The 25,605-nt window shown below is 39.6% G+C and overlaps 1 protein-coding gene across 2 annotated transcripts in view; it reads right to left on the bottom strand.

The window, feature by feature from the left end:
* Nucleotides 1–843: 843 nt before the first annotated feature.
* Nucleotides 844–25,605, bottom strand: part of LOC149461272 (FXYD domain-containing ion transport regulator 6-like) — a 111,360-nt gene continuing 86,598 nt past the window's right edge. For both annotated transcript variants that reach the window (XM_089678623.1, XM_089678622.1), the window contains 7 exons: nucleotides 22,970–23,023; nucleotides 21,077–21,124; nucleotides 13,583–13,657; nucleotides 10,781–10,820; nucleotides 8,555–8,604; nucleotides 8,416–8,476; nucleotides 844–4,337 (listed from right to left, as the gene is read on the bottom strand). In XM_089678623.1, coding sequence (XP_089534749.1) covers nucleotides 8,448–8,476; nucleotides 8,555–8,604; nucleotides 10,781–10,820; nucleotides 13,583–13,657; nucleotides 21,077–21,124; nucleotides 22,970–23,018 — 291 coding nt within the window. In that variant the 5' untranslated portion in view covers nucleotides 23,019–23,023 and the 3' untranslated portion in view covers nucleotides 844–4,337; nucleotides 8,416–8,447. The remainder of the gene's footprint in view (nucleotides 4,338–8,415; nucleotides 8,477–8,554; nucleotides 8,605–10,780; nucleotides 10,821–13,582; nucleotides 13,658–21,076; nucleotides 21,125–22,969; nucleotides 23,024–25,605) is intronic.

The raw sequence follows: 25,605 nt of genomic DNA on the forward strand, positions 1-25,605 counted from the left end.
CCATCAGAGTGCCCCTTTACATCAGGTATATGAATCAGAGTGCCCCTTTACATCAGGTATCCCCATAACAGTGCTGTCTTTAATTAAGTGCCCCCACAAGACTGGCTCATGGATCAGTGGATGCATTCTCAAAGACTTTGGGGGGGGGCTCAACTAAAATCTGGGAGGGCACAGCCCACCCCAGCACCCCCCTAGATCCAGCCCTACATAGACTCAGAGTAAGTATGCTTTAAATGAGTGGCAGTAAAGTGTCAAAGCTTCTTATCTCTTGTTCAAGGTCAGGGACAGTACTGAAATCAAAGCATCAGTCTCTCTCATGGTAGATCTTTTTCAGCTACCTATAGCTCTGGATCTACTGATCCTTTAGATATGTTGTTTTCACTGACGGTAACTTCTACTCATGCATTTTCTCATCTCACACTGTGTTTGGATTGCCTGAGTCTGTTACAGGTTTATTTTAAAATAAAATAAAAGATACACATGAGCACCTGCATACGTACCTACACAGTTATATAGTCTTTTGAAAGTCATCAAACCCATCACCTATAACACATCCCGAATGACTAACCGTAACACCTGATCATTTGAATAAATATGTGGCTTTATAGGGCTATAGGTATATATATGTATAAGGTATATTGCAGGAGACAATAGGATTTATAGGCTATGGTTAAACAAAGGAGAGGTTATATGGGCCAGTAGTAGATGCACACAGCAGTTATATAATGATTAGAAAGAGTTACTGGAAAATGCCATGGTAAGAGCACACTGGAATTCACACATTTTATTCCAAGTTCAAAAGGTTACATCAAGAATTGAAAAAGTAATAGTATTTAGCCTGTGGAGGGTTAGAAATACAAGTTTATTTCACATCAGATAAACATCACTAAATATACACACACGTTAAAAAAGAGTCAGCGCTCAATTAGAGAAGGGCCTTGGGGTGCCCTGGAATCACAGCGAGATCGGTATGCTACAAAAACACGTCTGCACAGGGGACACTCAGGTGAAGAACTGGAGAATAAGGGCACAGCAATTTGGGTGGGGAAATGACACAGGCTTTATAAATATACTTGTACATGCTTCTGCTTTGCTTTAGCGCTCTTTTTCTTACAGCTTCTAGATCCATAGAAAGTCTTGAAGTATGGAATCACAGATAAACAGATTTGTAAACAGATTAAATAGATTAGTTACCCACCATTACTAATTAGAATCCATAGTGTTCTCGTCTGTGAGCAGTAAGATGAATTCTGATTTGTTGGTATAGGTTGTTGTACTTAAGCATTAGCACATAATAAAAGGAATTCTTTATTGAATAAGGCTGTAAGATAGCCACGTATATGCCAACTATTTGGCAAGACATTTTAGACCTCATCTGCTATTAATTGACCTGTTACACAAAACACATAAACACTTCCACAGCATAGATTTCTGCCTCAGAGTCTACTTGTGTAGTGGACCATTAAATGCAATGGGATAACATCCTTTAGTTATGCTTCGTCAATGCAGCCCTACGCACATTGGGGAATTCTACTAGACAACTGTAAAAGAGCACATAGGAGGTCACAGGCCTAGTGCATTCATAAAGGTTTATTGTATAAAACAAATCATACAGCCAAATATATACTCACAAAAATAAATATATACAGGCATTGTATGATACTAAATCTCAATCAAGTGCGGGAATAGCGTGGCCAAACACACCATAACACTGCACTGGTAACTTGTGTTTCGGGGGATGCACCCCCTTCCTCAGAGCTAACCCCTCTAGCACAACTACTGCCATATATATGCTCACTACACTGTGGGTGTCACCAACTGTAGTGTACATGTATATGGCAGTAGTTGAGCTGGTAGGTTTAAAGAAGAAGAACAGCCAATGCTCTTTTGGCTGTACTTCTCCTGTGGATCATAGGAGTGCAGTTCGTTCTGAAGCCCACTGGAGGCTGATGTCACTCAGCCAGTCCAGGCTGGGGAAAGATCCCGACTTTAAAGTCGGGATCCACCCCAGAGTCTAGAGCAGCACCTGGCTCAGCCTCTCAGCAATCTGCTGAGAGCCTGAGCCAGCTACTCCCTCCCCCTCTACAGCCCAGGACTCCAGTGAGCGCGGGGGGGGGCAGAACAGACAGCGGCGACTGACAATCACTGCTCTCTCTCTGTGAGAACTCAGCCATCAGCATCATGCGATCGCTCAGTTCTCACCCTTAGATCCACCTAGGTGAGTATGCTTTGGGAAATAAACTCTGAAGAAGGGGGTGCATCCCCTGAAACGTGTCAGTTGCCAGCACAACATTATGGTGTGTTTGGCCAGGCTATTCCCACACTGGATTGGGATTTAGTGTCATACAATGCCTGTATACATTTATGTTTTTGAGTATTCATTTGGCTGTATTTTGTGTTTTAGAAAATAAACCTTTGGTAGTGCACCAGACATGTGCTCCCTCCTGTGTGCTCTTTTACATTAATTGACCTGTATATGGAAATATATGAAGAAACTCTCTTTATCTATTTAAGGTGGGCCTCTGCCAAGGTATACAACTGCTTTCATTTGCTTAGATGGCAATCATAAAGATCATGCAGTTTAAAAAGAACCATTTAATCTTCTGCATTGCAGTAACACTCTACAAAACATGCGTCACTGTGAACGCAACATGTGTACCATGGTATTTTGCTGCACCATTCATTGTGAATGCCACCCAACACACTATGCAGTAGCAACCAACACAAACGCATGGCAGAACATCACACACATGCATTGTGGTGTGCTGTGTTCCTCAAAAAAGGGTTGAGTATTTTTTGGTCCGTCACAGCTTGTTGGCTTCTTATTCTTAAATAAACAGCCTTAACACAACACCATTAACTCACTGCAACAGACCACAATTGTGCAAATCCAACTTTAGGCTGATGTCACACTGGAAAGTCTTTTCTTGGTGATGCCTTGTGATTTTTTTGTCAACAACAGGATCGCAAGTGTGACATGCGTCTATAAAAGACCAACTCCAGGCACACCTTTTTTATATTTTTTTTTCCAGTTCTAAAAGTCAGATTAACACTCTAACTTTTTTAGTTCAGGCACTCTCTAAGTGCCTCTGAGCTATTCTAATATTTTCAGTAGAGAGCTGCATTTCTGACTCCCCACTGTGGCAGAACACTGTCTTTGATCAGCACCAGTTTTGGTGTTTTGCTTCTGCCCTTCCGCCTGCCCTGCCATTCACAAAGTACAGCACATTGATGACATTTTGTTCTGCGCTTTATGGATGCACCGCACAACACTACAACTGATGTCAATCATAGACCCCCATTCTGATGCATTCTGAGCCATAAATGCAGCTCCCCATTGTACATATCTAAGTAGCTCAGCCTAGAGAGCCCCTGGAGCGGTAAAACAAATAGAATGTTAATGTGATTATTATAAATTATAAAAAAAAAATAGCTGTACCTCAAGTTAGGCTTAAAAAAAAAGTAGGCCATCTGAAGCAGATTTTACCAACTCTGACTATCTTGACTTATTATTTGTATTATCTCCTCCAAAAGGAAGTGCTATATATATATATATATATATATATTGCATTTTTGCTGTGTGTATATATATATACATATATATATATATATATATATACTGTGTATGTATGGAGATATATATATATATATATATATATATATATATATATATATATATATATATATAAATATCTTAAATAATAATTTGAGCCAGATGCACTGTACTCTGCATAGGATACATGCAGTGCTTTGTGACTTCTATCAGCACTGTATTGGACACGGTTATCTACACTCACCTGTTACACAGTGCTCTGTCTGTAGATACTATATAATGAATAATACACATGGTGCGTGGCTCCACAATACTGTGGAAACACAATATTTGCTAACAATAACATTTAAAGGCACAAACACAATTCTGATCTGGGCAACGTGACATCCCATAGATTTAGACACCATTCCACATACCCATGAACAAGAAAGGTTACATTTTGCAGAGGGATAAAAGACTGCAGATAAGAAAATGGTTGCATTCATTTGTGATATATTTATATATATATAACTGTAATGCAGCATACTACCAGGAGAGAGGCCAAGTAGTGGCCAAGGGAATTCTATTCCTGTGTTCCACCCCTCCTAGTGTAGAAACACCCCAAATAATGCTGACACATTACAGGTGAAGACTATCGACCGCTAAGGGAAATAATTTGTATATAAGACAATGACATTATAACCCATGACGTGGACACAGTATGGCAGGCCTGGAGCATTGATGGCTGATTGTGAAGCATCTGTTTATTTTTTGCGTAGTTTGTTCTCTGTTAATCCCTGGGGTGCTAAAAAAAAAAAAAAAATATATGACAATATTAAAGTGTGGACACAATCATCAATATGTCTGCTATTATACATTTTATGTAATCCTTCCTGTGACATTTAATTGCGGTAAAGCCGTGTTAATATTTTAGACATAATTGCAGATCATCGTACATTTTCTATGATTTTAATTATGTTTTGTGGAATATATTATTGTAGTTTCTTAGCACTTACTTTCACACTAAATATTTTAAAAGACAGCAGTGACATTTACATTTATCACTAGTACACATAATGAGAATCTTGGATTTTGGTTTCAATTTTTATCTTGCAGGCACTTTTTTTTTTTCCTAGTTAAAGTGGAGTTCCGCTCACCCTGTCAAAAATAAAAGTCAGCAGCTACAAAAACTGTAGCTGCTGACTTTTAAAAATCAGCAACTTACCTGTTCCTCAGTCCCGTGGTGTGTCCCCCCCGCAGCCCATTTCACCGGCCGGCCTGTATTCCAGGAGGCTGGCATCTTCAGTGTGGGCACCCGGCTGTGATAGCTTGTGGCTTCACAGCCGGGTATGCACTGCGCATGTGCGAGTAGTGCAGCGCTTCGTGAATGGTCCTGTAGTCTTCTGGGACCTGTCATGTGTCCCAAAAGACTACAGGGAAGGAGGGAGGACACCTTCTGCTTCCGATCGCCTAGGAAATCAGACCGGAAGTGGGTACCTGTCAAATTCAGGTACCCGCTCCCCCCCCCCCCCACCCCCCAAAGGTGCCAATCCTTAATGGGGAGCGGGGGAGTAGTCCTTAAAGCGGAACTTCCCCTTTTGGGTCGAGCTCTGCTTTAATTCCCTTTTTTCTGACAGATAAAAAAACACAATATAAAGTGGTATTAAACCCAAAAGCAAACATTTATTATATTGTAGCTTACCATTTATTAGATGTGATGGCTGCATTCATTTTTTTTAGGCTTTCTTTGTCTATTTTCATATGGTGAGCCAACTAGTAAGTCTGTTGTTTTTACAAAAGAGCAAGCTCTCTAGCAGAATGTATCAGTTTACATGGATGAAATAATCCATTTACCACTGACAGGGATCATTAAAATGATCAGCTTTTACTTACTCATGTAAAGCTTTTTACCAAATAGAAAAAAACTGTTACTGTAACTAATCATAAAGCTTGGGTTCACACTGATGCGGTGCAGAAATCTCAGCCATTTATGTGCAAATTCCACAGCGCATCATAATCGCACCCTGTTCATGCGAACTGCTGCAGGTGTGTATGTTAAGTTAACAACACCCCGAAATAGGTTCGCAAAACGCGGTGAGATGTGCAGAATCGAATCACATGGGTGTGAATATCCATGTTACAATGCTGCTGTCTGCTGTGCCCCTATGCTCCTTCATCCAGAGTGGGGCACGCTCATACAGGAGGTGTGTTACTGGCCAGATCAGAAGGTGAAAACAGATAGAAAAAAGCCAAAGAAATGGAAACTGTTGCAGCCACCACATTTAATGACTGGTAAGCTGCAATATACTGTATTACATTTCTGGTTTTGGGTTTAATACCACTTTAAAAGTAAGTATCTACAGTCAAAATGTATATACATTTTTGGACATAGTAGGGAAGAGTAAAAACTGTTGTCAAGTTATTTTTTCCTTTCTGTGCTCTGATAGGAAGATTTCCCTTCACTTCTTGCATTTCCACTCACCTCTTGCTCTCATGACACCTCCAAAATGTATGCTCTATGCATACTATCATTTTTTTTTAAGTGTTACTAAACCCTGGACCCTGCATTCACTATATCTGGTCTCCCACACTACACAGAACATGGGAATGCAATTATTTTAGTAACTATAAACTGCTAAATACCTTTTCTCATCAGCAGTTAGAGAAGTCTTGTCAGTTCAGTAGAGAACTGGTTAAAGCTTGTAGAAGGAGTTTTCTTTCTGCCCTAGGAGGATGCAGAACCCCTGACCTCTGTCTGGGCAGTGCTTATTGGCCCTGTGCTGATCACATGCACTCTTCCAAGAAAAAAAAAAAACCTCTCTAGCAATACACACTAAACTGAGCATGTGGCTATGGGTTCAGTCTGTCTTATCAGGTGGACATTTGAACAAGAGGAGGAGCAGAGAAGTCAGGATCAAATGGCCTTTTTACATAATGCAGAGGATTAACCCCTTAGGTTCCACAGTGAGTATAACAAGCATGCTTTACTGCATATACAGACTGATTTTACTGTTGTGGGTTTAGTAACACTTTAAGCTCCTAGAAGCTGTTATTACCATTTTTTCTACTCCTAGAAGCTAAATAGTGTTATTTTATGTGTCCATGCACATTATTTTATGCTTGGAGCGTTTTTCAAGCTTCAGCATTTCGGAGCAGAAGACAAATTGTTTTTGAAGAGTTTTTGAGAACATTTGTCCAGCAGAAAAACTACTAAATGCTCCTAAATGCTATTAAAACGTTCCTAACACCTTTTTTCTAGCTCTCCCCATCTCCGCATGTACTGTAAAAACACTAATGAACAAACGTTCCTAAACACTATTACCAGCGTTTTTTAGCCAGCGTTTTTTTCCAGCATTTTTTGAGCTTAAAAAAAAAATGTAGTGTGCATGAAGCCTTAGCATTTCCCCTCACATCTGATCTTGGTGACAACAGCCATCAGGACAAATATAGAGGTGTGAATCTCACCAGTGGAGTCACAGACAGCATATACACACTGGACAAGAATTTAACCCTTCCGCTACCAAAAACTTAAAGAAAAGGTTTTGTTTTACATACCCTTTAATATAGTCATGGTAGGGCTAATAGTGGCAGGAAAGTCAGAAAAGAAAGCTTTCACCATAAAATACCATGATTTCTTGGGGCAAAAGCTATGATTTTACAGTTTTTATTTTAAGTTTAAAATCAAAGAGTTTGAGTTTAAGATGAAAAATGTTGGCTTCCCCTTGTAGTAAAAAGCACTACAAGATTTTATTGCAGACACTGTATGAGTAGTCCTGAAACTACTAAAAGCCTGCGAGCCCCACAAAGTTTAACACATAAAAAAAAGTTTTATTTTTATTATAGGCTGGCAATTGCCCGATAATGAAATCAAAAGTTTACATTTTTCAAGTTTTAAAATGATTTATTATTATTTTTAATAGGGCAATTGTATCTGACAGTTGATGGTTGTTATTTTAGTAAAATGGAAGCTTCAGCCTGCATGTGATGCCTATGTCAGAGTAACATAGTGATCACATGATCAGTAATCACTCTGATTGGTTACTGATCATCAGTGGGGACCCCAGCTGATAGCTGGGATTGAGAGCCAGTAGCTGCACAAAGTGTTGCCTGCTGGTCAGTGGCGGACTGACAACTCATGGGGCCCCTGGGTAATAGGGGATCATGGAGCCCCTGTGTCCTCGCCCACACTCAAACCACACCCAAAAAAGCCTAAGAAAGGTACCAGGGGCATCTCATGGGGCCCCCTACTGACCCCGGGCCCTCGAGCAGTGTCTGAGAACCCCAATGGTCAGTCTGCCCCTGTTACTGGTACTCAAAGAAAAAAACATATTTTGTATATTGGTTAATGTGGGAGAATTTTATTATAAAAACTGCAAACAGGAAAGGGTTAAAGGCCAAATCCACTCATTTCTATTACATATGCTGGACATATGGGGCAGATTCCGTTTAGGTCAACAGAGGATCTCCCACTGGTCTGGTGAACAGAGAAGGCGGATGAAAGGTCCGTGTCTGCTCAGTTTATGCAGAGTGGACACAGACAGAGCCTGCTCTGCTCTATAGGTGGCCAGGAGTAAGCAGACTGCATTGTCCGTTTACATCCAACTGCCCTCCGATCTGAACTGCCTAGATTGATGGGAATGGATCCCTTTTTTTTTAGCACACAGTATCAGATTGGAGGTAGGCAAATGTAAAGAGACACAAGTCCATTTACACCAGCCAGTCCATAGGGGTGCATAGACTGTCCCATCAGGTCCATCTGAAAAGCTGTCAGATGGACATGATCAGACCAATAGTGTGAAAGGAGCCTTAATCTTCATTCAGCATCCTAGTTACATAATCAGTTGCTCTACAGATGCTAGTTGAGATAAATAGTAGAATCTTACACATTTACAATGTAAAAAACACAATTGTCTTCTTAGTTCTCTGTTTTTTGAGCTCCCCGAGCTGAAAAACAAAGACAAATACATGTCAGTCTGGAAATACAAGAAGTAGTTTTAATGAATGTATTAAGTTTTTAATCACCTCTTGAGGCAATAAGGTTTTCAGCCTGAGCTTCTTCATCTCCTGGAGTTCTACAGAGAAGACAGAAAAATATGATAACAAGGGTTGTAACTTGAAAAAAGCAGCTGCTTTTGCTTTTTTTTGCACACGTTAAAAAATCATTTTAGACCTGAAGATTGTATAGGTCATATGATATTAGCAAAGGTCTAGGAAGCACAAAATTTCAGTAAGAAATCCACTTGAGTTCATTTTACGGCACAAAAACACAATAAATTACCCAATTTTTTTGTGAAATATAAAAATGTAGGTTGTTTACCTTATAAATAGGTACCCAAAATGTCAAACCTTAAAATTGCTCGTGAAATGGTGACAAACTTCAATACCCTATATTTTCCATAAGCAGCGCTTTAAACGCTCCTACAGGTGATCAGTTTGCAGTTACACAGGAACTTTGGAGATAAAATGCTCTATAGCAATAATTTTTATTATTGCCATAAACATTACTGATATTCAAAGTTTTAGCCGGATGTTAGGTCGGACAATCTCTGACAAAGAAAAAAAAACACACACACACATAATAAAAGAACTTAAGAAGATGATTACTGCATACTCTACCTCTAGGTCTAGGACATGATTTCCCACCAGCCTACTCTATGGAAGACATGATGGTTTTGTTTCTTAAAGAAAAATATTTGAATTGCAATTTATAATTTTGTTTGACATAAGAGATAATGGACTACATGTGGACCTCTAAATCGATATCTAAATCAATATTTGTATGACCACTCTCACCTCTGTGACTCTTACTCTCCTCTCCCATTCTGTATCCCACTCCTTTCCTTATCTTACCAACTATCCCGGTTTACCATTGCTTTTTATGTGTGTGTGTTTTTTCTCAGAGATTGTCCTGCTCACCTTTTTGTTAAAATTCTGTGTATCAGCACTGCTTAGACTAAAGGTAACACTATAAAGGTTTGTTAGTAGGGCCCTGACTTGCTGCCAGCAATAGTTATGCTGGTCGAGGGTCCCTCCTGCCATTCTTCTGCAACAGGATCGAGATAGCGCACCACACATTTGCAGCGTGGGGAGGATCTCCGCCTTCTTGGTTATTCACATACTCCAGATCTGAGGCCCACTTTCTTATACACTTTGAAGTTTCTTTGAATAAACGAATGTGCACATGGTTGGCCTATTCAGATGCTATACTAGAACATGAAAATGGCATCACATACACATAACAGTGACAACATCTTCTCTGTTTCTTCTGCAAGTCTTGTCTTCCACCAGGGTATACCACTAAGCCTTTCCAGATGACATTCTTAACAGGCATCTTCATTAAAGTTCTCAGCTAGGTCCTTTGCTCCAACAATGTCCCAGGGTCTACCCCAGAGTGGTACTCTCTAAATCCCTTAGACTTCACATGTCATTTGCACCAAACTGCTCCTTCCTAACCGTCTCATCCCATACCATATATAGTTCAAAGTGCCCCACCCCCTAAAGATTCCCAGGGGAGGGTTCTACAGAATTGGGCACTAACCCCTGACTACCAGTTTTCCATGAAACTTTAATTGTTAGTGCCAATATATACGTATCATGGACAGTACTCACCTGTTTTGAAACTAAGAGCTCTGTTTTAGAAGATTTAGGCTGCATTCACACCGGAGCGCAGAAATTTACTGGAGTTTTTTTTAGTTTTTGAGCATTTTTGGAAGTGTATTACAAGCATTTTAGAAGCGTATTACAAGTGTTTTACAGCTTCAGGCGTCTTTGTTTAGCCAATAGAAAGCACTAGGAGGAGGAGAGGGGGAGGAAATTAGGGGTGGAGAGCTGCTGTTTGAGCAGAAAATGCACAACAAAATGCTTGTAGCGTAGCCTAATTTTTAGGCACTTCTTTTGAAGTCTATGGGGCCAAAAACGCTTCCAAAGAGAAGCTCATGAACATTTTTGAGTGAGAGTCATTTTGCTTTAGGCGACAGAATGCTCATATGTGAACAGGGCCCATTGAAATGAATGGGATTTGACTTGTTGAATGTTTTAGAGCTACAAGGTTCCGGCATTTGCTCAGTTGTGAAAGCAGCCTTAGTAAACGCTCTTACCCTTAATCTGCAACAATGAATATAAAAGAAAGTTATCAAATAAAATGATAGTATGTATATTTGTGCTCAAAAGGTAAAGTTATATGATTTCTAACATTGTTTGTTGGTTTAGCATCCAATGCAAGTTAATGCTGCTCATATATTGGCTTACCTTTGCTTTTGGTTAAGATTATTGCATCTGCACCTCCGACCTGCAAAAAGATACACAATATTTAGGTGATTGTAACCATATTAGTACACTTGCAACAACACGGTTAAGTACTCTCTGTTATATTTTTTGTTTGGAATAACAGTTACATTTTCAGGACAAGCATGTCCTGAAAATGTAACTGTTAGTACATATTAAAAAATCTCATGGACAGTACTCAACAATATGTACAAGGGTGCAATATGGAATCGCTAAAAGAATTAGCGCAAAGACTGAAGTAAATAATATAGAATGTGCCCTAGGTAACTTACTAAGCGCTAAACAAATTAAAATTGAATATATATATAAAGTATTGGGACACCTGTTTTAACAAGCACATGAACTTTAAAGGCATCCCAGTCTTACTCCATAGGGTTCAGTATTGGGTTGGCCCACCCTTTGCAGCTATAACAGCTTCAACTCTTCTGGGAAGGCTGTCCACAAGGTTTAGGAGTGTGTCTATGGGAAGGTTTGACCATTCTTCCAGAAGTGCATTTGTGAGGTCAGGCACTGATGTTGGACAAGAGAGCCTGGCTTGCAGCCTCTGCTTTAATTCATCCCAAAGTGTTCTATTGGGTTGAGGTCAGGACAGGAAAGTTGGGAGCATGAAATTGTCCAAAATGACTCCTTAAAAGTTCTCTTCACTGGAACTAAGGGGCCAAGCCCAACCCCTAAAAAACAACCCCACACCATAATTCTCCCTCCACCAAGCTTTACACTTGGCACAGTGCAGTCAGGCAAGTACCGTTCTCTTGGCAACCGCCAAACTCAGACATGTCCATCAGATTGCCAGATAGAGAAGCGTGATTCCTCACTCCAGAGAACACGTCTTTGCTGCTCTAGAGTCCAATGGCAGTGTGCTTTATACTACTGCATCCAACGCTTTGCATTGCACTTGGTGATGTAAGGCTTGGATGCAGCTGCGCGGCCATGGAAACCTATTTCATGAAGCTCTCTACACACTGTTGTTATACTAATCTGAAGGCCACACAAAGTTTGGAGGTCTTTAGCTATTGACTCTGCAGACAGTTGATGACTTCTGCACACTGTGCGCTTAAGCAAGCGCTCTGTTATTTCACGTGGCATACCACTTTGTGGCTGAGTTGCTGTTGTTCCCAGTTACTTCCACTTTGTTATAATACCACTAACAGTTGACCGTTGAATATTTAGTAGCAAGGAAGTTTCGTGGATGGACTTATTGCACAGGTGGCAACCTATCAGGGTACCATGCTTGAATTCACTGAGCTCTTGAGAGCAACTCATTCTTTCACAAATGTTTGTAGAAGCAGTCTGTATGCCTAGGTGCTTGATTTTACATACCTCTGGCCAAAGAGGTGATTGGAACACCTGAATCCGATGATTTGGAGGGGAATCCCAATACTTTTGGCAATATAGTGTACTGTGTATATATATATATATATATATAATGGATGCTAGGGATGGGTCCTAGGAGGTAGGTATATGTTCCCATTATTTGTGTCGTGATCCCTTTAAGTGGGAGGACAAGAACCAGAAGGAGTACTCAGGGATTCTTACCCGTGTAGGGTGAGGGGTTCTTGGGTAATCCAGTAGAAAAGGGAAATTGACTTACAGTTTTCTCAAGATTGCCAAGCCCTGATATGGGATCCTGCATTTGGAGGCCCAAAAGAGATTTTGTGTGGGCAAGAGCCTCCAACCCTGACTACTACGTCATTGGTCCCGCAAGGGTTAACCCACCTGCAAGAGAGTACTGAAAGGGGCAAGAAGCAGTCAGCAGATGTCTGTAAGGTGTTTAGTAAAAGAAGACACAGTGGTGAGGGGACTGTGATCTGTTGGCTCCTGTGGCCCATTTTATGGACTCACCAGTAGGCAGGAGCTTAAATCTTGGTGTGGGATTGGTTTAAACTGGTGGTGAGCCGTAGTTTTGTGGATAGAACTGACTCACTAAAATATAAGCATATGTGAGTATGTAGAAATTCTGCCCAATAAAAAGGTTTGATTTTGATTTTGATTACTACAAATGTGACTACTAAAAAGATGGGTCGGCGAGAAAAGTACTTTGATGGCTGTCATATGCTTGGAGTAACTTAATGTCGTGTAGATTTCTTTAATTTTGCTATATTTATGTTTCAGTAGTTTGCATTTAATGCTAGTATCATATTCCATATATGATGAAGTTTCCTATAATATTGGTAAAATCTGTGTATAGTATTATATTGAGGAGGTTGCCTGGTGGCTTTACAATGTGCTAAACAGTGTAGTAGAGTATTTCCTTTTTTTTTATTTTCCTTGTTTTACAGGGAACAAAAGTCATGTGAACTCCAGCCCAATAAATAGCTGAAAGTCTAGAGAGTTGAGAACATTTATAGAGACTTTGCTCATTCAGAGTCTTTTTAAAGTCCACCTACACAACCCAATTATATCCCTTTTCCCTGTGCTCTTCTGTTGATGTGTTTCTCCTCCAGAGCTGCTGCAATATACCTGGCACTTCTGGGTATGGGGGGTATTGGACCTTCTCCCTAGGCTCATAGTCAAACCAGGCAACCAAGCTGGAACACTGTCTCATCAGGAGGAGAATGGCATCATCAAACATAAATAAACCTTGACACCATCCATCACAGTGCTAACACAGGGTTAGGACTGGGGAAGGGGAGGGGTAGAAAAAGGTGAGCATGCATGGGTTGAGAGATAGGCTTTAAAGATATATAGATATATGTGGCCATGTGGATCTGGGTGTCATGTGGCAGAAGATATGCAAAAAACAGAAGTATACACATTCACACTCACTCAGAATCAGCAGAATCCCCAGTGCGAACAGAACCACTGCAAAGACCAGTCCTCCAATCCGCAAGCTTTCATAATCTGCATAGAAACAAAATTATATAACATCAGATCTTGGACGTCTCAAAAAAAAATGACTCTAAAAAGAAACTCTTTCGTAGATAAAATACATTAGAGGCAGGAAAAAAGTACATGTTGGTTTGCAGCACAGCTTCTTTTCTTTCTTTGAATATGCTATATGAGGCCAGGAAAAAGTGGCGGTGAGAGCCAGCGCTCTATAAAAAATAAATTAAGGACATGTATCTGGAGCAGAGCAGTGGGATACTTGCAGCTTACTTTACAGCCTGATACAGATGTTGAATATGCAAGGACTAGGGGAGAATGCATGTGTATTGGTAATGTACTGGTAAAAGGACAGCATAAATCACTTGCAGTGCTGTATCTTGAACATTGCATTCTACTCTACGAAAAATACTTCAGATTGGAAGAATCTTCAACCTTGAACTATGTCTCATATTGACAGAATGTCTATGTCCAACCTTTGACAGCTCTTAGCAAACACTGTGCACAGCTCCTAGCTGTCAAATTGGGCTGGAGATGACAGAGATTTGGAACCAATCAGAACGGCTCCCTATCATTTGATTACTCTGTCAGCTACTGTATCTGTTCTAGTCAACGTATGCATACTAACATCGCATTTGGTTTGGACACCTAGGCATCCATGAAAGGGTTAAACGGCAAGAAATGGTTTGAATAGTAGTGGCCAATAGAGGTTACAAATATTTGAATGATTTTCTTTATAAAAATGTTATCTAAAATATTAATTACTATGAATAGGATGGTATTTTTTCCATTTTGTAGGGTGAGGAATTTATTTTGTTTCCCCAAGAAAAGAAATTGACCGTAGATGGTCTGGCTTTGCTTCCTCTGAACCAAAAATGCTGCCAAACATGTAAAAGTTTGTATGAGGATTAATTGACAGACATTTGTTTTTTTTCAACCTAAACAACTATGTATCATCTTTGCTTCAGATGGTTAACCAGTGGGCCAATGGAGGCATGCATGTCAGGAAACTAGAAACACAACTGAACAGAAAGGTGACAAAATATGAAAGGCAAAGGATTGTTACATTGGATTACAAAGGAATTGATTTCTTAAGACCAGGTCAGTTCTGACATTAAAAACCAAGTTACTTATGGAACAATCTACAATCATTTACTTGAAGAAGGACTTTGATCCTGTGTTACTGTGAAGGATTTGCCTCCGACACCAAATCACTGCAAAGAGAAATTGACCTTGTCTATATGCCACAGGTGAGTTTCAAAAAGCAGCAAAGGGTTGTGTTTTGTGATGAAATCTGCTTTGATCAGTTTGATTGAAAACAGCATTATTAGAGAAGGGAGTGTGACGTGGCTACTCCAATCACTGTGGGGACCATCAGTTATGAAGTGTGGGAGCTTATTTACTAAACACCTGCTGTTCTGTGCCATGGAATTATCACATTGCAAGGGAACGTTCCCTTAGCTTAGTAAATGCAGAGAAAATTCACTTTGAAAATTATGCCCAAACACATACAAGGAAAATAAAAAAACAGCATTTTTGCTTGTACATGATTAGATGATGTTAGTAAGCTAAGCTTGACCTCATTCAAGCTAAGAGAAAATTCCCTTGCAAAGTGAACAGCCTAATTGAAAAATAAACCCCAAGATCTCAGATGGTAAAGGTCACATAATATTTCTATACAGTAGTATAAAGCATTAATACCTGTTCTCCTATTGCTTATGAACACAACTAAAAATTATTTATTTCATGGTGTGTAACCATTTATAGACACATCTTGGTTGTAACATAACAGAGGCAATTGGTTGGTTCATGTCATGTAATGCCACCGTTACATAGTTGCATAGTTAATCTGGTTGAAAAAAGACACAAGTCTATCCAGTTCAACTAACCAGAGAAAAAAAAGGAAAACACACACAAATAGAAAACCCCCACATACACTATGCAATATCCGCAGTTGATCCAGAGAAAGGAAAAAAAAAACAATAAAGCATAATCTAATTTGCTCCTTCCTTCCTGGTCCCTCAAGAGGCAAATTTACCTATATATATTAGTATCGCGTTCAGGGGCGGACTGACAACTCATGGGGCCCCCGGGCAATAGGGGATCATGGGGCCCCTGTGTCCTCACCAACATCCAAAAAAGCCTATGAAAAGCCAATGAAAAGTACCAGGGGCATCTCATGGGGCCCCCGACTGGCCAAGGGCCGTCGGGCAGTGCCCAAGTGTTCGAATGGTCACACTGCCCCTGATCGTGTTATAATATGTACATTTCGGAAAAAATCCAGGCCTTTCATAAAACAATCTACTGAGCTGGCTCTTGAGGGAGTCTATTCCACATTTTCAAAGCTCCTACTGTGGAGAAGCATTTCCATACGTCTTACAGTTGTAAAGAGTGTCCCCTTGTCCTCTGCAATGACTCTAAAGTGAATAACTCTACACTGAGTTCATTATACGGACCACTTATGTGTTTATACATGTTGATCATATCCCCATGTCATATCATATCCCCATGTCATATCATATCCCCATGTCATATCATATCCCCCCTTAATCTCCTCTTCTCAAGAGAGAATAAATAAGGGCCACAGTTGAAGGTCAGTTTTAGAGAGTTTAAAGGATTAAGGCAGCTAAGTGGTTAGCACTTCTGCCTGGCAGCACAAGAGTTGTCACTTTGAATCTCAACCACACCACTGCCTGCATGGAGTTTGCATGTACTCCCTGTACGTGCATGAGTTTCCTCCCACACTCCAAAGACATGCTGTTAGGTTTAATTGGCTCCTGTCTAAATTGGCCCCTGTCTAAATTGGCCCTAGTATGTGTTTTTATGAATGTGAGTTACGGACCTTAGATTGTAAGCTCCTTGAGGGCAGGGGCTGTTGTGAATGTACAATATATATATGTAAAGTGCTGTGTAAATTGTTGGTGCTATATCAGTGCCTGTAATAAATATATAAATAAATCTGGTACTGAGCATTTGAGGTTGTATGCATTCAGTGACAGCCCCAAAAGCAAGTACTGCTTGTAACATTGTCCAATCTCTACATATTTCAGATAGTCATAGATGCTGACATTGGTGCTAGATGCCGCATCTGTGCCTCACAGGCACCTGAAATCACCAGGCTCTCACACACATCGGTCAAACCGCCTATATGCATGTAGCCTAAAGCAACCCATAGATGATTCCATTTTTTTGTTCAGCCAGCAGGGTGAACAGAAAAAACTGACCCGATTCCCCCATCCACACATTCGAGGTGGATAGGGGCATCACTCCCACTGAGCTATAGTATTTACATTTTTTTTTGTATTGTTAAAAATTAGGTTAGGGGAGAAATGTTGATGTAAACCCAAACCAACCTTAGCCCACTAAAGCACAGTGTATATTAAATGACTGCCCAAAAAAAATGATTCTTGTCTACATGCACTTGCTTCAGCATTGGCTGCAAATTATTGCGCTGGACTACCTTTGTGGTATTTTAAAAAATGTTTTGCATTGGTACATGTCCCCCAGCTACCCATGCCTTTAACATTCAAAAAGGACACAAAAATTACAAGATTCTTCTTTCCATGTTCAATGTGGTTTAGCAGATTTCTTCCTGGGGGTCACCAAACGTCCTGCAGACCCAACTTTGCCTGATCCGATCTCTTCACGGAGCGGATCCTTTTGAGTCTACCTGCAGAGTATTGCTCCCAGAGCAAACAAGTGTAATTGCTGTAAATAATAAATAAACCAGCGCAAACATAGACCTCTACACACCGTTAATCAATAAATCAAGTGCATCATAATAAAAATTAATAAAATAATAATAACAATTAATATTATTAAAAATCAAAACGGAAAGTCCACAAAACAGAAAAAATTATTTTTTTTGTCCGTGAAATATACATATATATATCAAGTGAAAAAAATATATATATCAAGTGAAAAAATATATCAAGTGAAAAAATCAAGTGAAAAAAATCAAGTGAAAAAACATTAATCAAGTGACTTTCTTCTTTCCCAAAGACTCTTCAAATACACCAAAAAGAAACTTTCACCTTCCACCCGTGAGACCGACATCAAATACACTCACCAGATTTAGGTGAATGGGACACTTTTTAGGACTTTAAGGGATCCTAATACCCTCTTTGCTGATCACTCTAGGGGGATCTTCAACGATACAAATAGGCTCCACCGTTCAACCAGGGAGAAAAAAACTTACATAGTGTAATATTGCCACTTAGAATCATCCTTCATAATAAAGACTAAGGTCTTCAGAACGCCCTGAGGGAGGGGCGGAACGCGTTGACGCATTTCCGGTCTACCCCGTACGTCTGACGTCACTTCCGGTGAGTGGAACGCACGCCGAGCGGTGCGTTCCAGCGGCCATTTTCTGGGATTTGTGGAAAGTCATAGTCTGCATAGCTGCTGCTGTATCCTGAGCTGGGATGTGAGAGTTCTAAGGAGGCATTAACAGTGTCCATTATCGATCTGGAAGATGTTGGCTTTTAATAAACATGCTTTTTGAAAGAGGAGAAAAATGTGAGTGGTAATAGTCTTTATTATGAAGGATGATTCTAAGTGGCAATATTACACTATGTAAGTTTTTTTCTCCCTGGTTGAACGGTGGAGCCTATTTGTATCGTTGAAGATCCCCCTAGAGTGATCAGCAAAGAGGGTATTAGGATCCCTTAAAGTCCTAAAAAGTGTCCCATTCACCTAAATCTGGTGAGTGTATTTGATGTCGGTCTCACGGGTGGAAGGTGAAAGTTTCTTTTTGGTGTATTTGAAGAGTCTTTGGGAAAGAAGAAAGTCACTTGATTAATGTTTTTTCACTTGATTTTTTTCACTTGATTTTTTCACTTGATATATTTTTTCACTTGATATATATATTTTTTTCACTTGATATATATATATGTATATTTCACGGACAAAAAAATAATTTTTTCTGTTTTGTGGACTTTCCGTTTTGATTTTTAATAATATTAATTGTTATTATTATTTTATTAATTTTTATTATGATGCACTTGATTTATTGATTAACGGTGTGTAGAGGTCTATGTTTGCGCTGGTTTATTTATTATTTATTGTGGTTGGTTTTTTTGCACAGTGCACAGCAGCAGCATAACACCTGTGGGAATCTGCTGGCGCAGGAATAATAGTTTATATAAAAAAAGTGTAATTGCTGGTTTATAATTTAACTGGCAATTTGCTCTGGTGAGTTTATTCATTTCTGTTGGTGGTGGATTTGCACAAATATGTTTTTATGGTGATGGACATTTTTCACTGTTGATTGGAAGAGAAAATTCTTAGAGACATTTTTTTAATTTTTTCACTGTCTTATTCATCACTGTTTGATTTGGACATTTAATTTGATAGAGCTACCATTTTTTGTTGTATGATGCATTTGTATTCAGCCCCCTTTACTCTGATATCCCTAACTAAAATCTAGTGGAACCAATTGCCTTCAGCAGTCACCTAATTAGTAAATAGAGCCCACCTGTGTGTAATTTAATCTCAGTATAAATACAGCTGTTCTGTGAAGCCCTCAGAGGTTTGTTAGAGAACATTAGTGAACAAATAGCATCATGAAAGCCAAGGAACACACCAGATGTGTCAGGGATAAAGTTGTGGAGAAGTTGAAAGCAGGGTTAGGTTATAAACAAATATCCCAAGATTTGAACATCTCACGGAGCACTGTTCAATCTATCATCCGAAAATGGAAAGAGTATGGCACAACTGCAAACCTACGAAGACATTTCTACCGTGACATCCACCTAAACTGACAGGCAAGGCAAGGAGAGCAGTAAACAGAGAAGCAGCCAAGAAGCCCATGGTAACTCTGGAGGAGCTGCAGAGATCCACAGCTCAGGTGGGAGAATCTGTCCACAGGACAACTATTAGTCGTGCACTCCAGAAATCTGGCCTTTGTGGAAGAGTGTCAAGAAGAAAGCCATTGTTGAAAGACAGACATAAAAAGTCCCGTTTGCAGTTTGCGAGAAGCCACGTGGAGGACGCAGCAAACATGTGGAAGAAGGTGCTCAGGTCAAGTAAAGACCAAAATTTTACTTTTTGGCCTAAAAGCAAACACTATGATAACTAACACTGCATATCACTCTGAACACACCATCCCCACCAAGAAACATGGTGGTGGCAGCATCATGTTCTGGGGAGGCTTTTCTTCAGCAGGGACAGGGAAGCTGGTCAGAGTTGGTGGGAAGATGGATGGAGCCAAATACAAGGCAATCTTAGAAGAAAACCTGTTAGAGTCTGCACAAGACTTGAGACTCACCTTCCAGCAGGACAACAACCCTCAACATACAGCCAGAGCTACAATGGAATGGTTTAGATCAAAGCATATTCATGTGTTAGAATGGCCCAGCCCAAGTCCAGACCTAAATCCAATTGAGAATCTGTGGCAAGACTTGAAAATTGCTGTTTACAGACACTCTCCATCCAATCTGACAGAACTTGAGCTATTTTGCAAAGAAGAATGGGCAAAAGTTTCACTCTCTAGATGTGCAAAGCTGGTAGAGACATCCCCAAAAAGACGCAGCTGGAATTGCAACGAAAGGTGATTCTACAAAGTATTGACTCGGGGCTGAATACAAATGCACGCCACACTTTTCGCATATTTATTTGTAAAAAGAATTTAAAACCATTTATCATTTTCCTTCCACTTCACAGTTATGTGTCACTTTGTGTTGGTCTATCACATAAAATCCCAATAAAATACATTTACATTTTTGGTTATAACATGACAAAATGTGGACACTTTCAAGGGGGGTGAATACTTTTTCTAGGCACTGTATCGCAGTTTGACACAGCAGATGATTTTATTGTGTGTACAAAATTTGAGGGAAAATAACCTGAGAGCAATAAAGGTGTTTAGCACAATTTCTCTTAGAAGTGTTAAGTGTCTAGGTCAAAGTGGATTAAAGTAATACACAATGATATTGTACGCATGCATGCCTATTTTCCAAAAATAATCCATACATATCCACTTCTTAAAAACCCTGTGATCTATTTTTTATGAAATTGTTTCTTATTGAGGTTAGATCCTTGTAGCAGCTTCCAAACCTCTCCTTCCCACCTCACTGCTGTTTGTGTGGAAAGAGAAGTGCACTTTATTTGCTACTCTATGCACACTTCAAATCGCATAGACTATAGTTCCTAGTCCATGCTGGGACGGTTGCTACATTCATACATACAGTAGGACTATGGAGAATGAACGTAGCCACCCTCTAAAGGGAAGTTGGGTCACAGCAGCAAAAAAAAAAAAAGGAATTGGAGATTTGGAGGATCAATTATACGGTACTTTAATGAGTTAGGAATACATATTCAACAGATTTTTTTTAAGTTTAGGAGTTTTTTTTGAGTTTAGGAGATGCTTTAATGTTAGGAATATTTTCCCTGCCTAATAACTTGTAAAACAATGGCATAATAAAAAAGGTGTCTTACCATAGTGAAATGGATCTGGATCTTTTCTTTCTTCACTGGTACTGGCACCTATATAAAATAATAGGAACACTTGTAGTATTTGTAAAACCATATTGGTCACTCTGCCAGCGAAACAACAGTCCCTATGTCTTTCCTTTTCCAGGTGATTACTTTAACAAGATCAGACTTCATAGCTAGAGACAGCTTTCTTACTCTGTATCAGAATGTCTAGAACTGACAACTTGAAGATTAGGACAAGCTGTCACACAATTCTGCTAGCAGTTTATTTAGTGCCGGTTCCCACCACATGCAGTCCAGTGTGTTTTACTCTGCATCAAAAACGCATGCCTAATGTTTTCCATTTATTACAATGGCCCTTGTTCACACCGGTGCAGTGTGTTCTGGTGCAGTCAACAAAAGTAGAACATGCTGCATTTTTTTCTGTGTGAAACTGCACTGGGATGTGGCAAAATGCACCAAAAAATCTGCTGCTCGCTGATGCAATGGCTAACAGGCTCCTGCAATAATAAATAATACATGCACATTTTTTAACCGGCAAAAAAATGTCCATTTATTATTTTTTAGAAAAAGGTGAACTTATCCTTTAACCCCTTGACGCCGACATCACACAAATATGGGGGCTCACGGAACTGGGATTTTTTCTGTGGGGCCGCATATTTGCATACCTGTCTTTGTGATGGGAGCGTGCCGCACTGCACGCTCCCAGCACAAAGACCGCGGTGTCACCGAGACCCCCCGTGTCCCGTTCTAACGATTGGGAACCGGGACTCCCGATTCCAACGATCAGGACCCGGGACTCCCGATTCCGGGTCACATGATCGCTGTGATAGCTTCTGATTGGCTATCACAGTGATCAGTCACCGTGCAGCCCAGCCCCCTGGTCTTTTTTCTCTCTCTATGAATGGAGAAGAGAGATACCTTGTATCTCTCGAACTCCTGGCATAGAGAGAAAAAAAATGTTTGTAAAAAAAAAAAGATAAATAAATATTAAAAAATAAAATAAAAAATAAAGAAAAAATACCTAGATCAAGGTTTGATCTAGTTCAGTGCCAGGGTTATTTTTTGGGTCAGGGTCAAAGGTCAAGTTCAAAAGGTCAGGATGTAAAAAAAATTGGTATCAGTGTCAGTTAGTGTCAATGTCAGTGTGTTTTAGGTAAAAAAAAAAACAAAACAAAAACAAAATGCACACTATTGTTTCTGGGCTGTACTACGGGTACAAACAACAAATAACATACACATATATGATATCGCTGCGATCGTCAAGAGCTGGAGAATTTATTTTGGGTTGTTCTTTGGTGGTAGGTTATGATAGAAACAAGAAACACACAGCTAAATTAAAAAAATGATTTTTGTTTTACTATTTTGGGCCAGTTTTCCTTTGATAAAAAAAAAAAATCAGGAGATATCCAATTTACCACCAAATGAAAGCCCAATTTGTCCTGAAAAAAACAAGGTATAATTCACCTGGATGTACAAAGTAGTTGTGATGATATGTACGGTTTTACTAACACGTCCACGTTGCAAAATTGTGCTTAGGCATTTAGATTTGTTTTACCCCAAGGTGTGAAGGGGTTAAGCATAACACACATTATGAAAGTCTCATCGCAGCAAATAAAGCAAACCATCTGATATGTAGGGTAGATGTTTATGTTATCATCATAACAATACTGAAGGGGGATATCTAGTTGAGTGAGGAAGCCAACTAACCTCGACTTTCTTCAATCTTCTCCCAGTGGTTTGAACTCATTTGAGTCATACCTCATTTTCAGTTGTATTCATTGTTTTACCTTGATATAGTATGACGTGTACATACTCCTAGTGGGTGGGATATATTCTCATTGTTGGGTTATTATAATCTTGCTGGTATGCAAAACAAAAAGCTTTCGTACTCACCTAGTACTATTGCCAAGGTAGAGCACAACAAAATCAGGACAGCCTCCATGAGCCCTGTAAATATTAGAGACAGGTTAACACAGGCAAGTTCTAATCATGTATATAGTCAGACTACTACATTTAATGTTTTTACTATCAATACTCTTTCCATTCTCTACTTACCAGAGAAACATAATTTATGGTGCATATAGATTGTAAGCTCTTATAAGCAGGGCCCTCTTAACCCTCCTGTATTTTATTGTATTGTAATTGTACTGTCTCCCTTTATGTTGTAAAGTGCTGCATAAACTGTTGGTGCCATATAAATCCTGTATTCACATAATAATAATAGTAATGATAAACAAACATTCACTCAATGAATCATGGTAGAAGGTTTTATAGTATATTCATCAAACAGTCCCCAGTCTTGTTTGCCTTGTTTATTATAAAACAGATGTGTACCTTTCTAATGTGGTAGCCGATGAATGGCTGGCCACTGTCACACCTAATGATCAGAGTACAGGTATAAAGCATAGCCAGGTGCTGGCTATATCATTATGTCTTTCAGGGAAATTTACAGATGAGGCTATGATTAATCCTTTTCCTGCTAGTGTCCAGTACTGGGACCGCTACATCACTTCCTTAGCAGGATTCAGTTTTTCGGACAGCAGAGGATCTTGGGACTTGTAGTTCTATAGCCAATACATACTGTATTTCTGATTGCTTATTGGACTACAACTACCAGAGAACTGGTAAACGAGAAGGATACTGGGAAAGCAGATATATTCTTCAGCAAGGGACTGTCTCTCTCTCTTGGTGCGGGATTCAGAGCTGAACACAGGGGGACTTCCGTTCTCCTCTAAGTACCATGGCTTAGCTGTTTGACTTCATTAAATTAGTAGTATTTACTAATGTTTATGGGCCCCATCGTTGCTAGCAAAAGGCAGCCAATACCACCATATCTGGAACTTTAAACATCACAGGACTCAAGTTGCAATCCCTAGTTAAAGGAACCTTTTCTCTTCTAAGGCCATTGTTATTCAACTTAGGGTACTTATATCTATTTATGCCGGAATATATATTAACATAATTCACTGCATGCCCTGTTGCAACATTGGTGGCACGGAGGAAGCTGGTAAGTCAACAATTCTTTTCTTCCCCCTCTTGCTGCTGGTGTCGAAATTAAATAGTTGAAACTTACTGCTCATGACTGTATAACCTGTTAAACTTTGCTAATTGATTATTCCTATTTTACCAGTATTCTGCTTTTATGCCTTACAGGGGTTGTGTATCCTAAATCTATCATTCCTGTAGCCTACTGTTTTGAACAAGTCTAATATAGAGGTGTTACTAAAGAATTGTGTCTCTTACATTATTATTCTATACTGTTGAAATATGTCTGAACCCAGTGTCTGAACCCAGAGTATCAGAAGTGTCGGGAGGCTTGCAAGGAGAGGGCAACCACTGGGGACAAGCGTTATCAAGCGACCCCTAGTGCTACAAAAGTATGGTCAAAAATATAACAAAGCAAGTGGGGAAAATAGGGATCTTTATCCTGACATTTTGGGATATTGCCCTAGACTGGGGGGGATCTTAGGTGCTGCTAGGCCCTGAAAAGTGAAGACTACTTTTAAAAAATGTTGTTAGCGAAATTGCTGTAATCACAAACGCTACTAAATTATTCCGCTGAAACAACCTGTCTGTTATTTTTCACCTTTTTTTTATTGTCGCTTTCTGTTTTTACTCCTCTGCACCACTAGATGGAGTATGGGCATCATTAATGTATTAAAGAAATTCCCAAAGATGTTTACAACAGTTTTTTACTGATTTTTTTTTCAATAAAATAATTATTATCATTATAGTACGTGTTAGGCAGAATTAAAATAACACAATCCAGAAAGTGAAAGTAGATCTAAACCCAATCATTTTACATTCATACCAGGGGTAGGCAATCTGCGGCTCTCCAGCTGTTGCAGGACTACAAGTTCCATCATGCCTCTGCAAGTCATAGCTGTAACTGTCAGTTTTGTAATGTTGCAATGCCTCATGGGAAATGTAGTTCCACAACAGCTAGCGAGCCGCAGGTTGCCTACCCCTGATATAAACTGTAACATGTTTTCAATCTTTTTAAATCCTCAGCTTCCATGAAATGAATCCTTGGTGATCCTGTCATGAAGGTTCTCTTTCTGGCATTTCTTGTTATAGGGTGATAGTTGTCTCCCAGTTGGGCTTCTATGGTGTCTACGGACACATGTGCCCCTAATGAAGACTACAAGTAGCCATGCCACACACATTGTTCTGGTGTGTTCCACTGTTGTCACTATCAGGATGCCCATCCAGTGCAGCGATGTGCTGCCAACACTGGAGCAAGAGCATGTAAGTGGTGTCTGAAAGCGACTAGAAGAGTAGCAGCACTGAGATGTAAAATAAGATGAAAAAAACTACAAAAAAAAATGGAGTTTATGGGGAAAAATATAAATTTTTTAATGAAATACGGAACGTTAGCAAACTAACTGTAATCCAGTTTGGGTTTAAATGTCGTTTAAAGTGGAACTAAGTATGCTAAGCTTTTGCTGTAATAATTATGCACAGTTATAGCACATTTACCATTCAGCAGTCACTGATGATGTAACTCCTACATGTGAATGCTGAATTTA

The sequence above is a fragment of the Staurois parvus genome, unplaced genomic scaffold (genome assembly GCF_062004578.1).
Source record: "Staurois parvus isolate SC_StPar_1 unplaced genomic scaffold, SC_StPar_1.0 ptg000207l, whole genome shotgun sequence".
In the NCBI taxonomy this organism is placed as follows: Eukaryota; Metazoa; Chordata; class Amphibia; order Anura; family Ranidae; genus Staurois; species Staurois parvus.